The sequence below is a fragment of the Euleptes europaea genome, chromosome 21 (genome assembly GCF_029931775.1).
Source record: "Euleptes europaea isolate rEulEur1 chromosome 21, rEulEur1.hap1, whole genome shotgun sequence".
NCBI classification, from domain to species: Eukaryota; Metazoa; Chordata; class Lepidosauria; order Squamata; family Sphaerodactylidae; genus Euleptes; species Euleptes europaea.
Genome location: NC_079332.1, coordinates 2,441,772 through 2,458,049, shown reverse-complemented (window position 1 = coordinate 2,458,049; position 16,278 = coordinate 2,441,772). Strand labels below are relative to the sequence as shown.

Below are 16,278 nucleotides of genomic sequence, written 5' to 3'. Positions count from 1 at the left end.
ATTCCCCACTCCTCCACGTGAGCGGCGGAGGCTAATCTGGTGAACTGGGTTGGTTTCCCCGCTCCTGCACAAGAAGCCAGCTGGGTGACCTTGGGCTAGTCACAGCTCTCTTCGAGCTCTCTCAGCCCCACCTACCTCACAGGGTGTCTGTTGTGGGGAGGGGAAGGGAAGGGGCTTGTAAGCCGGTTTGATTCTCCCTTAAGTGGCAGAGAAAGTCGGCATATAAAAACCAACTCTTCTTCCTCCTCCTCTTCCTCCTCCTCCTCCTCCTCCTTCATCATCATGTGAGTGTCTGCAGAAGGTGGAATGTGCATCAGTCCTTTCGCATATTCCTTTGGTTGTTTACTTGATTTCAAGTCCTGCCAGTCATTTTTAAAAAACAATTTTTTTCATTCATCAGGAGTTTTACCAAGACGGAAATGGGCCTGAGAATGTTGGCATTTACAATCTGTCCAAAGGCGTGAACAGGTTCTGCCTTTCAAAACCAGGTAAATGTTTTTCTATGGCTGACGGCGAAGGTGTGTGCGCATGCTGGGAGGAAATTATCAGAGTGGGGAAAACCCAGGGTTTTTTTCCCCTCTGGCTTTCTTCCTTGGGCCTCTACGTGGCTTGCGCGTGTAAAGCGCCATCAAGTCGTTGCCGACTTTTAGCAACCCAGTAGGGTTTTCAAGGCAAGAGACTAACAGGTGGTTTGCCATTGCCTGCCTCTGCATAATGACCCTGGTATCGCTGTGTTGTTGTTTTTTATTCCTCCAGGTGTGTACGAAGTGACGCCCCGTTCCTGTCACAGATTCGAACACGAGTACTACACCTATGACACGTAAGCCGGGGTGGTTGACAATGATGCTTGCGTGAGGAGATTCAGTGGTGATTTGATCCCTTTGCTCCCTGTTCCTCGTCCCCCACGCTGGCGTAACCATACCCGACCTCCCCAGGGCAAGATGGCTGCTCCCTCATCTCAGAAATTGCAGCTCTTCGGCATCCTTTTTCAGTTCAGGCCAAGATCCTGAATACTGATTTAAAGGAAGACTGGAACAGGCTTTTCCCCGTTTCTGTGTACTCTGAAGAAGAAGAGTTGGTTTTTATACGCCGACTTTCTCTACCACTTAAGGGAGACTCAAACCGGCTTACAATCACCTTCCCTTCCCCTCCCCACAACAGACACCCTGTGAGGTAGGTGGGGCTGAGAGAACTGTGACTGGCCCAAGGTCACCCAGCTGACTTCGTGTGGAGGAGCGGGGAAACAAATCCAGTTCGCCAGCTTAGCCTCCGCCGTTCATGTGGAGGCATGGGGGAATCAAACCCAGTTCTCCAGATCAGAGTCCACTGCTCCAAACCACCGCTCTTAACCACTACGCCACGCTGGCTCTTACACCACGCTGGCTCCCATCGCTTCAGACGTTTAGTGCTTGAAAGGATTTCTTCTCACTGCCGTGCTGGAGCAGCTGAACTTCCCAGGCGGCTTGTTCTTTGCCGCTTATCTTTTTGAAAGGACTCTTGAAAAGATCCCTCAACCAGCTGCTTCCTTTCCTGGAACTTCCTTGTTTCCACTCGGTCCCATTCCTCGCTTTCTTATTGCAGCCCATTGCTAAAGATGCGACCCCCCTTTTTGGTGTTCTCTCGAGAACAAAAACAGCTTGTCGTTTCAACATGCAGTGGAAGTTTTCTGTTTTCTGGGGCAAAAACGCACGGTCGCTTTAGCCTCCTTTATTCCGTTTCAGCCAGGATTCAGCCAGGATTGAACGCATGCGTTTCGCCGAACGTGCATTCGATCCTGGCTGAATCCTGGCTGAAACAGGGAATAAAAGAGGCTAAAGCGACCATGCGTTTTTGCTCTTTGTGTTTCCCCACCCCACCCCCTTCTAAACTGCTTTGAAACTGTAGTAGGGGCTCCCAGCAGTTACTCGCCTGCAGTCTCAAATCCTGAAAGCCACTTGAATTTTATGTTGCTTGGAGCTTTGCAGGAGGAAATGGGGGGAAATGAGAGGTTGTTGAGAGCCACCTTTTAAGCATCCCTTTTCTTTTGGCCTTGGTTTCTAGGTCTGCGCCGAGTATCCTGACACTGACTGCCATTCGACATCATGTCTTTGGAATGATAACAACGGACAGACTGATGGACGTGATGGTGACCATTAAGTAAGGACTTAGAGGCTGCCGTGTTTCTCCTGAAATGGGTTTATTCAGCGTTTGACCAGCACGTAGTTGCCCTTGTCAGCTGGTGGGGGAACTGCTTCTGAGGCCAAGATATATTTGCTGTACAACAGCAGTGGGTGGACATTTCTGCAGGTTCCCAGTTTCAAGTGAGTAGCTCAAGTGAGTGACCCAAGTTGCATTTCACAGGGAAAATCCACCTGTTCCAGTCTACAGTCCAGTATTATTTATGATTTCCAACAGTGGCACGTGGCCATTTTCAGCTTTGCTGATGAAAGATTCACTTCCTTCCTTGTACCTTCCCTTTCCCCCATACCCAGGTCTTCAATTGACAGCGAACCGGACTTGGTCCTCGGTCCGCTGAAGTCGCAGCAAGAACTGCGCAGAGAACAGCAGTTGGCTGAAATCAAGACACGCCGGGAGGAGAGAGAAAGGAAGGGTCCCGACGAAGAAGGGTCCAAGCCGCCAGTGCAGGAGATGGTAGAAGAGCTACAGGGGCCGTTCCACTACGAGTTTTCCTACTGGGCCCGGTACGTTGCCTTCCCTCTCAAAGGATGTGTGGGTTTCCCCCCTGCATTTGTGGTTCCGTGTATCAGAGTTGTCAGGCCAGTGGGAGCAGAGGCAGCTGCTGAGCAAGAGTTGTGACCTGGGAAGGTGTGAACTAAATTTTGTAGCCTTGCTGTTTCGATGCGAAAGTCTCCATTTCTTTTTTATTTTCCTCTGCCTGTGTGAAGCAGGCCGAAAGCATTTTTATTCTGCCAGACCTCTGAGGGATGTTTGCTTTATTGATTTTAGTGCGCAGCCCGAGACGACGTGGTGTAGTGGTTAAGAGCGGTGGTTTGGAGCGGTGGAGTCTGATCTGGAGAACCGGGTTTGATTCCCCCACTCCTCCACATGAGTGGCGGAGGCTGATCTGGTGAACCAGGTTGGTTCCCCCACTCCTACACACAGAACCAGCTGGGTGACCTTGGGCAAGTTACAGCTCTGTTAGAGCTCTCTCAGCCCCACTTACCTCACAGGGTGTCTGTTGTGGGGAGGGGAAGGGAAGGTGATTGTAAGCCAGTCTGATTCTTCCTTAAGTGGTAGAGAAAGTCGGCATATAAAAACCAACTCTTTTTCTTTTGCTTTGTTATATTCATGTTTTGGTTTGGTGGTTCTTAGTTTTTAAGTAGTGGTTTTTACTGTTTTTATCCACCCACCTGTTTTTCCTCCCTTGTGACCCAAATTGCTGGCGACCCTTTTTGGATTTCCTGTCCCTCTTTCCCATCACAGTGTGGATGCTTGGTTCTTACCCTTGGACCACTGAAGTTACTCGTTTTAAAAAGAGTTTGAGCTAAGTTCAGTTAAGGAGGCTCTTTCCTTGGGAAATTTGCAAGAAACCTTTAGAAAGCGAATCGCACTTTCCAACTTCAGCATCTCAGGATTATAAGCGAAGAGCCAATTTTTCTATTGTTTATGGTTTTTATTCCAGATCTGGGGAGAAGATAACCGTGACCCCGTCCTCAAAAGAGCTCCTTTTCTATCCACCATTAGTAGAAGCTGTGGTCAGTGGAGGTAAGCCTTGGTGGTAGATTTTCAGTGCAAAGTTATTGATGGGGGCGTGGTTTTGTGGACAGAACAAAAAAGAAACAACTGCAACAGAAATCAAAACCAAAGAATAAGAAGTTGCAGAGAAACGTATATATAAATGTGTAATCAAAAGTGAATACAAATTATCTCTGCCTACATAAAACACCAAGACAAACCAGCAATGCATATTCAACAAAGTATCTCAATATACATAAAATGTCAAAACAGATCAGAAATGCATTGCTGGACGCATTTTGATAATGTCTTTGGCCGTTATCATATATACCACAATGAAACTTTATGTGTCTGGTCATGCATTTCTGATCTGTTTTGATGTTTTATGTATATTGAGATACTTTGTTGATTATGCATTGCTGGTTTGTCTTGGTGTTGTACGTAGACGGAGACAGTTCGTATTCACTTTTGATAATACACATTTATCTATACTGTTTCTCTGCGACTTATTCTTTGGCCATGGTTTTGCGGTACAGCGTCTGCTCTGCATGCAGAAGGTCCCAAGTTCAGTCCCCAGCGTCTGTAGTTGAAGAATCTTAGGGAAACGATGATGCCAAACTTAACTAGCATGCTGAAAGGAAAGATGATGGAGGAATTTCAAAAGAAATGGGGATGTTATTTCGATTATGTTAAATGAAAAAGTATAGGATAAGAGATCTGTAGGGGCCAGGTATACAAGAGAATAGACAATAAATGCATAGAAAATACATAGTTAAAATAAGAAATGAAATCAGATCAAAATAGAAATCGTAGACATAGTTTATAATGTCAGAAATTAAAACTTTGGAATTTGGAATAACAAGAAGACTAGTAGCGCAAAGAATAACGTTTATATGGAGTATAGATTAGACAAACAATGTATTAATTAGCATTAAGCATATATACTAGGCAATGTTTATTCACTGTATTATCTAAAATTGATAACTGATTTCTCTGGAAGAAGCTCAGTCTGTATGTGAATGAGTATGTGTATGTTAAATGTTTGTAAAATGTTAATAAAATATTATCAAAAAATATATATTTTTGCTGTCGCCCTAACATTTTTATTCCTTTCCCCTTCCCCTTCTCTGCCCCACCCATTAAGAAAGCTGCCCTGGGAAGCTGATAGACATCCACGGCAAAGCTGGTTTATTCCTGGAAGGGCAGATCCACCCCGAATTGGAAGGCGTCGAGATCGTCATTGGGGAAAAAGGAGCGCTGTCCCCCCTCATCACAGTTTTCACAGATGACAAAGGCTCTTACAGGTGAAGCCTGGTGGGTGGTTTTTCTGAAATCATCCTTGACCAGGGTTTCAGAAGAAGAAGAAGAAGACGGCTTTCTCTACCACTTAAGGAAGAATCAAATCGGCTGACAATCACCTTCCCCTCCCCACAACCCTGTGACCTAGATGGGGCTGAGAGAGCTGTGACTAGCCCAAGGTCACCCAGCTTGCTTCATGTGGAGGAGTGGAGAAACCAACCTGGTTCACCAGATTAGCCTCCGCCGCTCATGTGGAGGAGTGGGGAATCGAACCCGGTTCTCCAGATCAGACTCCACCACTCCAAACCACCACTCTTAACAGTTACACCACGCTGGTGGTGGTTCATGTGTGCAAATGAGCCGGTGTAAGACCCTGGCCAAGGACTTGGGCGTTGGTTCTCTTTGTTGGATAAAGGGGTTGACTCAGTAATGGCGACTGTCAACCTTTCCTTTCTCTCCTTTTGTTTGAAGTGTGGGGCCGCTTCACAGTAACCTGGAGTACTCGGTCACTGCCCAAAAGGAAGGCTTCGTTTTGAGCGCCGTGGAGGGTACGGTGGGAGACTTCAAAGCCTTTGCTCTTGCTGGAGTAACGTTTGCGGTAAGCATAGTGTTTTTGGATTTCTTCTTTGCAGAACACCCAGCAAACATCAGTGGGCAGGGAAGCCTGGGAATTAATACAGTTCCTTGTATTTTAAGCTCCTGTGTTTGGGTTAGGTATCGTCAAGTCGCTTCCGATTCACAGCGACCCTATGAATCAGTGTCCTCCAAAATGTCCTACTATTAACAGCCTTGCTCAGGTCTTGCAAACTGAGGTCCGTGCCTTCCTTTATATGGTCATTCCCTCTTGTGTTGGGTCTTCCTCTTTTCCCAGTTTGTCTGTACGTACTCTTAGCTCCTTTGGTCACATTATGAGAAGGCAAGAGTCACTGGAAAAGACAGTCATGCTAGGAAAAGTTGAGGGCAGCAGAAAAAGAGGAAGACCCAACAAGAGACGGATAGACTCAGTAAAGGAAGCCACGGCCCTCAATTTGCAAGACCTGAGCAAGGCTGTCAAAGATAGGACATTTTGGAGGACGTTGATTCATAGGGTCGCCGTGAGTCGGAAATGACTTGACGGCACTTAACACACACACACACACACACACTCAACTCCTACCAAAATGCAAATCTAGTCAATACGGGGTTGTGCTTCTCTGGCCACACCTAGCTGCGGACTGTGATTGTTGGAAGAGTTGTGTAGGCAAGTCACATGGCTGGCATGCCAATAAAGGTATTGAAATTGCAAGTCACACGGTTCAGCTTGAGGAGCCTCTGCTTCAAGTGACCTGTCTCAGAGCCTTAACGGAGGTGATGCGTTTAAGGGTATTAGTTGCGAGAATCCTCCCCTAGGCTGTTCGGCAGGCTGGCAACCCCAAAAAAAGATTTTGAGCTCCTGATTTGTCAATGTTTAACAAAACGCTGGGATCGGCTTACCGAAACAAAGCAGATCTCCTTTAAAACCTTTTCTCAGCTTAATTTATGGGTGGGAGCCACAGATGAGTTTCTGTATTCAGTGTTTCCGTAGCTGATGGACCTATATGGGATAGTAAAGCACCTGGGTCACCTGGGCCTTCTAGTGTTTAGTGCCCCAGTATTTTAGCGATTTTTATCTGGTTGTGTAGATGTAGGTGGGGCCTGAACACATACATGAACGCATGAAGCTGCCTTCCACTGAACCAGACCCTCGGTTTGTCCAAGTCAGTATTGTCTACTCAGGCTGGCAGCGGCTCTCCAGAGTCTCAGGCAGAGGTCTTTCACATCACCTACTTGCTTGGTCCCTTTAACTGGAGATGCTGGGGGTTGTACCTGGGATCTTCTGCAGGCCAAGCAGATGCTCTACCACTGAACCATGGCTTCACTCCATGGCTCTCCAGGGTCTCAGGCAGAGGTCTTTCACATCACCTACTTGCCTGGTTCCTTTAAGTGGAGATGCCGGGGATTGAACCTGGGACCTTCCGCATGCCAAGCAGATGCTCTACCACTGAGCCAAGCCCCCTTCCCATTTTTAAGTGCCTGGAAAGAAGGTAGTTCATGTTTGGTAGTTTCCCAGTGGTCGTTTTCTGGTGGATCACCGCATGCTTACCTGGCCAAACCTCCCAAAGGTATGCGGTGCTGTTCCTCTCATTGAGTTGTATGTGTTTTGTTTTCATTTGCCACAGATTAAATCGGAGGAGGGTCATCCCCTTGCTGGCGTTCTCCTTTCGCTCAGTGGGGGAGTGTTCCGCTCTAACCTCCTGACCCAAGACAATGGCATGCTGACCTTTTCCAACCTGGTATGTTGCCTCCGTGTTTGCTGTTCGGTCCTGTTTCAAATCTTTGAGCACGTTTTGATTCTTTACGATGAGGGACAAAATGATCCGTGGTGGGGAAATGATTGGTTAACTTATTGAAAACCTCAGTATCTTGCCTTCTTGCTCAGTTGGGGCCCTCAAGGCCCTGAACACATGAAGCTGCCTTACACTGAATCAGACCCACAGTCCATCAAAGTCAGTATTGTCTACTCAGACCGGCAGCAGCTCTCCAGGGTCTCAGGCAGAGGTCTTTCACATCACCTACTTGCCTAGTCCCTTTAACTGGAGATGCCAGGGATTGAACCTGGGGCCTTCTGCATGCCAAGCAGATGCTCTACCACTGATCGTCACTTGCCTTGAAAACCCCACAAGGGGTTGCCATAAGTCAGATGTGACTTGACGACACACAAAAAAATCTGTTTAAAGGATCAGATGATGTGAAAAACCTGAGACCGTGGAGAGCGGTAGTCAGAGTAGACGATACTGACTTTGATAGGCTGATGGTACAGGGCAAGTCAACGCATCTCAGTGGCGTTACTTTGCAGCTATTTTGTGAATCCAACAGGCGAGAGCAAAGTTAAAATGTTGCCTTCTGCCTTGCTTCCTGGTAGAGCCCCGGGCAGTACTACTTCAAGCCCATGATGAAAGAATTCCGCTTTGAGCCCTCTTCTCAAATGATCGAAGTTCAAGAGGGGCAGAATCTTAAAATCAACATTGTTGGTTACAGAACAGCTTACAGGTCAGTACAGGCCATTTCCAGCTTCATGTCTATTGCAATGAAATATGAATACGAAGTGGCTTCCCTTCTGCCCGACAGGCAATGTTTTAATTAACGAGGGAGTCATTTTGGCTGTTTCTCGCGTGCCCTTTCTCGTAGCTGCTACGGTACTGTTTCCTCTTTGAACGGGGAACCCGAACAAGGCGTTTCGGTGGAGGCTGTGGGCCAGAAAGAGTGCAGCGTGTACGGAGAAGACACCGTCACGGACGACGAGGGCAAATTCCGGCTTAGGGGGCTGCTGGTAAGGATTCATAGAATCATAGAGTTGGAAGGGACCACCAGGGTCATCTAATCCAACCCCCTGCACAATGCAGGAAACTCACTAACTGTCTCCACCACATACCCCCAGTGCCCAGAAGATGGCCAAGGTGCCCTCCCTCTCATCATCTGCCTAAGGTCACAGAATCAGCATTGCTGACAGATGGCCATCTAGCCTCTGCTTGAAAACCTCCAGGGAAGGAGAGTCCACCACCTCCCACTGAGGAACCGCTCTAACTGTTAGGAAATTCTTCCTAATGTCTAGACGGAAACTCTTTTCATTTAATTTCAACCCATTGGTTCTGGTCTGACCTTCTGGGGCTACAGAAAACAATTCGGCACCCTCTTCTATATGACAGCCCTTCAAGGACTTGAAGATGGTTATCATATCCCCTCTCAGTCTTCTCTTCAGGCTAAACATACCCAGCTCCTTCAACCTTTCCTCGTAGGACTTGGTCTCCAGTAGTGTGGAAACTGAAATCCCCCCCCCCCCAATCCTTATTGCACTTCGTGGGATTTTGAATTCTTTCTGTGGCATCCAGTGCCTTATCAAACTGTGCCACATGAACTCATTATTGCCCCTTTCCCAAAAGACAATTTTTTCCTATTGGATAAATGCGCGTTTGTAGTGCGGCCGGCCAGCAAGGCAGTGTTGTACATCAGTTAGAGTGTGTGTGTGTGTGTATGTGTGTCCCAGCCTTTTTGAGCCGGCGGGCATGTTGGGAATTCTGACGTGGCAGGGTGGAGGCAGCCAACCAAATGGCTGCCGCAGGAGGCGGAGCTGGCCACAAAATGTTTGCCACATCTTAACTGCAGTCACAAAGTGTAGATCCGTTTTAAAGCCAGTGTGGTGTAGTGGTTAAGAGCGGTGGTTTGGAGCGGCGGACTCTGATCTGGAGAACCGGATCCAATTCCCTACTCCTCCACATGAGCGGCGGAGGCTGATCTGGTGAACCTGGCTGGTTTCCCCCACTCCTCCACACGAAGCCAGCTGGGTGACCTTGGGAAAGTCACAGCTCTCTTAGAGCTCTCTCAGTCTCACCTACCTCCCAGGGTGTCTGTTGCGGGGAGGGGAAGGGAAGGTGATTGTAAGCCGGTTTGAGTCTCCCTTAAGTGGTACAAAGTACAAAGTACAAAGAGAGTTTAATACGGTCCAAGACCAGCATAAAAACATACCAGATATCCATACATAACATAACACATATAAAAGTGCATCAAGTGTGAGCCCCTATAACATCTTACAATCTCTCACTCATAAAAGCCGTTAAGCGCTTAATTAAAAATATTACATGTTTGGAATTAGTATAAATATAAATATAAAATCGCTCAACCATTAAGTTCGACCCATGCACGCCTGGTCCTCATTGCTTGCCACCCAAATTTGGCCACTTTAAAAGTTATCTCCTTATCTTTGTCTGAGAGCATGTTAGAAAGACTAAAGGCTCTGGATCGCCCTGGGAGGTCCGATAATACAGAAAGAATGGCTTCTCGTATCTTGTAGATTTTGCATTCAAACACAACGTGCTCGAGGGTCTCAGTACTCCCATCAGAGCAGGGGCATAATCGTCCTGCGTATGGTATCTTTTTGTATCTCCCTTCCAAGACGGCTGAAGGGAGTGCGTTACAACGCATCAGGGTGAAAGCCCTCCTGTATTCTGGCCTATCTAAGTGGGAAAGGTAAGACATCGGGACCACGTTGGTAAGAGTGCTGCAATTGTAGCACATTTTTTTGATTCTACTTAGGTCATGCTGCCTTTCCACATCCAGAACTCTTTGCCTGATCAGGGCTCTGGCCTGTGGATAGTCCATTGATAGGAGCAGATATTGTGAGAGACCATAGTAGCCTAGTTTTTTCATCAGATTTTTCAACCAGGGGGAAACAAAAGTGTCATATAAAATTAAATTACCAAGTCCTTTGGGACGTGAAGCTATTTTGAGCCAATAGGAGATCGAGACAATCCACATCCTAGTCACATGGGCTAGTCACACTCTCTCAGCCTCACCTACCCAACGGGGGGTGTCTGTTGTGGGGAGGGGAAGGGAAGGCGATGGTAAGCTGGTTTGATTCTCCCTTAAGTGGTAGAGAAAGTCGGCGTATAAAAACCAACTCTTCTTCTTCTTAAACAATCTGTGCACCCCACCCGCTTCCTGAAAACACTTGGTGGGCACCAAAAAAGGTGTTGGCAGGTGCCATGGGCACCACAGTTGGAGAGACCCAAGAGACGCTGAATTCAAACGAATACCAGTTTCTTGCTGGCTGCCAATAATGGGGAGATAAAAATTTCATACCGCTTTGGTGCTTCTTTTTCAAAAAGCCAGGTTGCGTGTACCACGTCCGGCTGAAAGCGGAAGGCAACGACCACATCGAACGGGCGCTTCCTCAGCATCGGGCCATCGAGGTGAGCGACTCTTTTAAACCCGAGACCTAATGCGCTGGATTTAGTTGGGGGGGAATGCCATAAACGCGAAGCGTGATAGAAAAACATCACAGCGGCGCCTTAAGAACTAAGCAAAGCAGAACTCTCTGTCGTCGTTCCACCGAGTCGGTCAGGGGTCGGGCGAGTTAATGGGCTGCCGTCTAGAATGTGGATCTCCAGAGGAACACATGAACACATGAAGCTGCCTTCTACTGAATCAGACCCTTGGTCCATCAAAGTCAGTATTGGTCTACTCAGACCGGCAGCTGCTCTCCCGGGTCTCAGGCAGGGGTCTTTCACATCACCTACTGGCCTAGTCCCTTTACCTGGAGATGCCGGGGATTGAACCTGGGACCTTCTGCATGCCAAGCAGAGGCTCTGCCGCTGAGCCATGGCCCCACAGGAAGCACCCCCTCTGTTCACCAGATGTTCGGAGGTGACTCACAGAAGACAGTTCCAGAATTGTTTGGCTGGCCCTCACCGCTGGGGGCGGAACTTGGGCTTCGACGGCCCGTGGTCTCATCCAGCAAGCCTGTTCTAATGTCCTCGCAGCCATCCGGCCTCATTTGTTGCCATTTGGCGCCGAGATTCCCCTCTTAAACAGTTTGATGGGGAGGGGTCATTTGCTATCCAGCTCCTTAATTTCAACGTGGAATTTTAAAGTCTGAGGGTTGTATGGTTTTCTTAAACTCTGCCTGGAGTCGTCTTGTTCGAGCCATTTCGTGCATGATATTCCTTTTATGCATCACCCGGTATATTCCTCTGCCTTCGAAATGTGCACGAATGTTCCATTTTTTATTGCTGCGTGAGCTGATCTGAGCCGCTGATACGAAGGGCATGTCTAATCTCCAACTTTCCATCTGGCCAGCATTAAAGATCCTGCGCGCTTTTGCATATTATAGGTTGGCAGCCACGACGTCGGGGACATGAATATCATCGCCTTCCGCCAAATTAACCAATTTGACCTAAGTGGAAATGTGATCACCTCTTCAGAGCACCTCCCCACCTTATGGGTAAGTGCGTTTCCCAGCTCTCTCTGGAAATTGCTCCAAGAGAACGTTTTTTCTTCCTCCCATGGATTTGATTTTTAAGTGATCCTCTTGAGGGCTGTAAATCAGCGGTCCCCAGAAGGTCGGACCAGAACCACTGGGTTGAAATTAAATCAAAAGATTTTCCATCTAGACATTAGGAAGAACTTTCTAACAGTTAGAGCGGTTCCTCAGTGGAACAGGCTTCTTCGGGAGGTGGTGAGCTCTCCTTACCTGGAGGTTTTTAAGCAGAGGCTAGATGGCCATCTGTCAGCAATGCTGATTCTATGACCTTAAGCAGAGGATGAGAGGGAGGGCATCTTGGCCACCTTCTGGGCATGGAGTAGGGGTCACTGGGTGTGTGGAGGGGAGGTAGTTGTTAATTTCCTGCATTGTGTAGGGGGTTGGACTAGATGACCCTGGTGGTCCCTTCCAACTCTATAATTCTGTTATTCTAACATGGTGCCCACCACGTTTCCTCATGCCCAAAGCCTCTCTGTTAGAAAATTCTTCCTAATATCCAGATGTAAACTCTTTTGATTTAGTTTCAACCTGTTGGTTCTGGTCCGACCTGGGTAGCGGCAGCCTTCTGTCCATTAAAAGTAAGACTGCCCATATATGTGTGGTGGTGTTTTTTTCTCTCCCTCCCTCTGCAGGTGAAGCTTTACAAAAGTGAGAACCTGGATAACCCTGTCCACACCGTCTCATTGGGGCAGTCCCTGTTCTTCCACTTTCCACCTCTGCTCCGGGATGGAGAGGTATTGTTCTGGTTCCTTCCCTGGTGTGTTGGCTGTTTTGCGAGCTGCTGCAAAGCAATTGGATTCAATAGGGCTGTAAGCTGTGGCAGTTTTCCTGACGATAGGCCAGTGTGTGTGGTGGTTAAAGAGCAGTGATTTGGAGCTGGTAAATCTGGTAAACCGGGCTGGTTTCCCTGCTCCTCCACACGAAGCCAGCTGGGTGACCGTGGGCTAGTCACAGCTCTCTTAGAGCTCTCTCAGCCCCACCTACCTCACTGGTTGTGGGGAGGGGAAGGGAAAGGGATTCTAAGCCGGTTTGATTCTGCGTTAAGTAGTAGAGAAAGTCGGCATATAAAAACCAGCTCTTCTTCTGGCTGTTGTTAACTGCGACTGAGTGACCACACTCCAGTACCCATGTTCCCTTTCCACTACGGCAAATCTCTGTTGTCTGACATATTTTTCCCCCATTGCCCCCATTTGCAGAATTACATGGTGCTTTTAGACTCCACTCTCTCCAGATCTCAGTACGACTATACCCTGCCTCAAGTTTCGTTCACCACGGCTGGATACAACAAGCACATCACTTTGGTTTTCAATCCCACTGTAAGCATCCCTCTGATTAACTTGATTCTGAGAGTTACACAAATGATTTCTACTTTGGGGAGGTTCTGGATTGTCCAGCAAGTTCCATTTTAGGGGGTTCTTGATCGCCACCTCTTCTACCGTTCTGCTTCTTATGAGGCAGTTCCCCCCCCCTAGCTGTAAAATCATCCGTGCCTTCCAAACCAACCTTTGCAACCCCACTGTGGCCCTCTGGGTGGGATGCCATTTTAAAAGCATGATACGTAGCAAGTATAGTTAGATTGTGGAACTCCCTGCCCCAGGAGGTGGCGATGGCTGCCAACTTGGAAGGCTTTAAGAGGGGGAGTGGACATGTTCATGGAGGAGAGGGCTATCCATGGCTACTAGTCAAAATTGGTAATAGTCATGATGCATGCCTATTCTCTCCAGGGTCAGAGGAGCATGTTTATTATCTCAGGTGCTGTGGAACACAGGCAGGATGGTGCTGCTGCAGTCGTCTTGCTTGTGGGCTTCCTAGAAGCACCTGGTTGGCCACTGTGTGAACAGCTGGACTTGATGGGCCTTGGTCTGATCCAGCAGGGCCTTTCTTATGTTCTAGTCATGATGCATACCTGTTCTCTCCCAGATCAGAGGAGCATGCCCATCATATTAGGTGTTGTGGGACACATGCAGGATAATGCTGCAGTCTTGATTGTGGGCTTCCCGGAGGCACCCGGTTGGCCACTGTGTGAACAGACTGCTGGACTTGATAGACCTTGGTCTGATCCAGCAGGGTTTTTCTTATGTTCTTATCTCCACTGGCCACTGGGTGAACAGACTACTGGACTTGATGGGCCTCGGTCTGATCCAGCGTGGCTTTTCTTGTGTTCTTATGTTCTTAAAGTAAATGCTGTTCACAAAGAAAATAATAACTTTGGCTATTTGCAGAGAAAGTTGCCGGAACAAGATATCGCGCAAGGGTCTTACATTGCCTTGCCGCTAACGCTGCTGCTTCTGTTGGCCGGATATAACCACGATAAGGTAACGGACTCTTCAGTCTCCCCCTCTTTTGGGGGTCTTTCTGTGACGCTGTGATACTTTACTGAAGTCATGCAGGCATGCCTGGAGTCAGAATTGGCGCATAAGCCTTTTAAAAAAAAGGCAATTGGAAGGATAAAAAGAAGAAGGGAGAACAACATGTTCTCCCTGTTATCTCCTTGGATAAAGAGCTTCTACGCATTCTCAGATTACTTGCATCTAACTTCCTGTTTCCTCAGGGATTTTCCTCCTTTTCCTCCCTCCGATGGTTGATTAAACAGCCCTAAATGCTTAGGGCTGTTTAGCTTGGAAAGAAGGCGGCTGAGGGGAGACACGAGAGAGGTCTATAAAATTACGCATGGTTTGGAGAGAGTGGACAGGGAGAAGCTTTGCTCCCTCTCTCATAATACTAGAACGTGGGGGTCATCTGCTGAAGCTGGAGGGTGAGAGATTCAAAACAGATAAAAGGAAGTATTTTTTCACACAACGCATAGTTAAATGGTGGAACTCTCTGCCCCAGGATGTGGTGATGGCTGCCAACTTGCAAGGCTTTAAGAGGGGAGTGGACATGTTCATGGAGGAAAGTGGTACTCATGGCTACTAGTTAAAATGGATACTAGTCATGATGCACACCTATTCTCTCTAGGATCAGAGGAGCAGACCTGTTATATTAGTTGCTGTGGAACACAGGCAGGACAGTGCTGCTGCAGTCGTCTTGCTTGTGGGCTTCCTAGAGGCACCTGGTTGGCCACTGTGTGAACAGATTGCTGGACTTGATGGGCCTTGGTCTGATCCCGCAGGGCTGTTCTTAAGATTCGACGTCACACAGCTCTAAATGAAGCTTTTCTCCCTGCATTTGAGTCAGCAGCATTTTGCGCTTGATAAAAATTGGCATTATATTGAATTGACCACGAGAGGGAGCAAAATGCATGCAGAACTGGGGGAAAAAGGCCTCCCTGAAGAAACAAAGTTAGATGCGAGGAAACTGAGAATGCATAAAAGCCCAGAGTGGGATAAAAATTAGGGTTGCCAACCTCCAGGTACTAGCTGGAGATCTCCTGCTATTACAAGTGATCTCCAGCCGATAGAGATCAGTTCACCTGGAGAAAATAGCTGCTTTGGCCATTGGACTCTATGGCATTGAAGGCCCTCTCCTCTCAGGCTCCCGCCCTCAGGCTCTGCCCCCAAAATCTCCTACTGGTGGCAGAGAGGGACCTGGCAACCCTAGATAAAAATAGATATATTAAATTAATAGTATGTGCCAGAGTTTTGTTATAGGTTAATCTGGTTGACTTTTATGGACTTGTAGCTAATGATTGTACAATCCTAACGATTGTACAATCGAACCTGACGTGATAGTTGCCTTGAGGGCCTATTTGGATAGAAAGGTTGAATATGTGTAGGTGTACCAACCTCCAGGTACTAGCTGGAGATCTCCTGCTATTACCCCTGATCTCCAGCCGATAGAGATCAGTTCCCCTGGAGAAAATGGCCGCTTTGACCATTGGACTCCATGGCATTGAAGCCCCTCCCCTCCCCAAATCCCGCCCTCCTTGGGCTCCGCCCCAAAAAATGTCCCGCCGGTGGCGAAGAGGCAACCCTAAATACTTGTGCTGGATAAGTGAAGAGAAACACTCTTTTGCCTTGGGCCAATGCGCAGACCAGTGTTTTCTGCCCTGGCAGTTGATCCCTTTGCTGCTCCAGCTGACCAGCCGTCTCCAGGGGGTGCGGGCCCTCGGCCAGGCGAGTTCGGACCCGGGCAGCCTGGAAGACATGAAGAGGCAAGCCAAGAAACAGAAGATGAGGAGGACGTGAGGTGGAAGGAACTCCGGCTGCGTCAGATCGAGCCGTGGGAATATCAACAGGCAAAGCTGCTGAGCAGATCTGGGTCCAGGGACCTGGCGAAGATGTAATTTACACTCGAGCCTTTTACTCAGGGTAGCTCCATCACGGGTGGAAGCGTTCCGTTGCATTATTAAAATGTCACAGTTTTTTTTTTTTTTAACAAAACAGTGAACCAACTGGGCTCTTTGACATGGAGAGCGTCTTCCATGCTGAAGGTGTTGATAGGATCATTTTTGTTTGGAGAACATAAATTATTTTGTTTTTTTCTATTCAGCTTGGTTGAAGCAGCTTGCTAATAAAATTTGTTTTACC

At 47.8% G+C, this 16,278-nt stretch overlaps 1 protein-coding gene across 1 annotated transcript in view; it reads left to right on the top strand.

Moving 5' to 3' along the window:
- NOMO1 (NODAL modulator 1) overlaps positions 1 to 15,969 on the top strand; it is a 29,932-nt gene extending 13,963 nt beyond the window's left edge. The window contains 16 exon segments of the mRNA XM_056866560.1: positions 401 to 488; positions 757 to 820; positions 2,041 to 2,136; positions 2,472 to 2,681; positions 3,623 to 3,705; positions 4,820 to 4,979; positions 5,446 to 5,572; positions 7,173 to 7,286; positions 7,916 to 8,043; positions 8,182 to 8,323; positions 10,656 to 10,739; positions 11,660 to 11,770; positions 12,442 to 12,543; positions 13,006 to 13,125; positions 14,032 to 14,124; positions 15,805 to 15,969. Coding sequence (XP_056722538.1) covers positions 401 to 488; positions 757 to 820; positions 2,041 to 2,136; positions 2,472 to 2,681; positions 3,623 to 3,705; positions 4,820 to 4,979; positions 5,446 to 5,572; positions 7,173 to 7,286; positions 7,916 to 8,043; positions 8,182 to 8,323; positions 10,656 to 10,739; positions 11,660 to 11,770; positions 12,442 to 12,543; positions 13,006 to 13,125; positions 14,032 to 14,124; positions 15,805 to 15,936 — 1,854 coding nt within the window. The 3' untranslated portion in view covers positions 15,937 to 15,969.
- Positions 15,970 to 16,278: the final 309 nt, after the last annotated feature.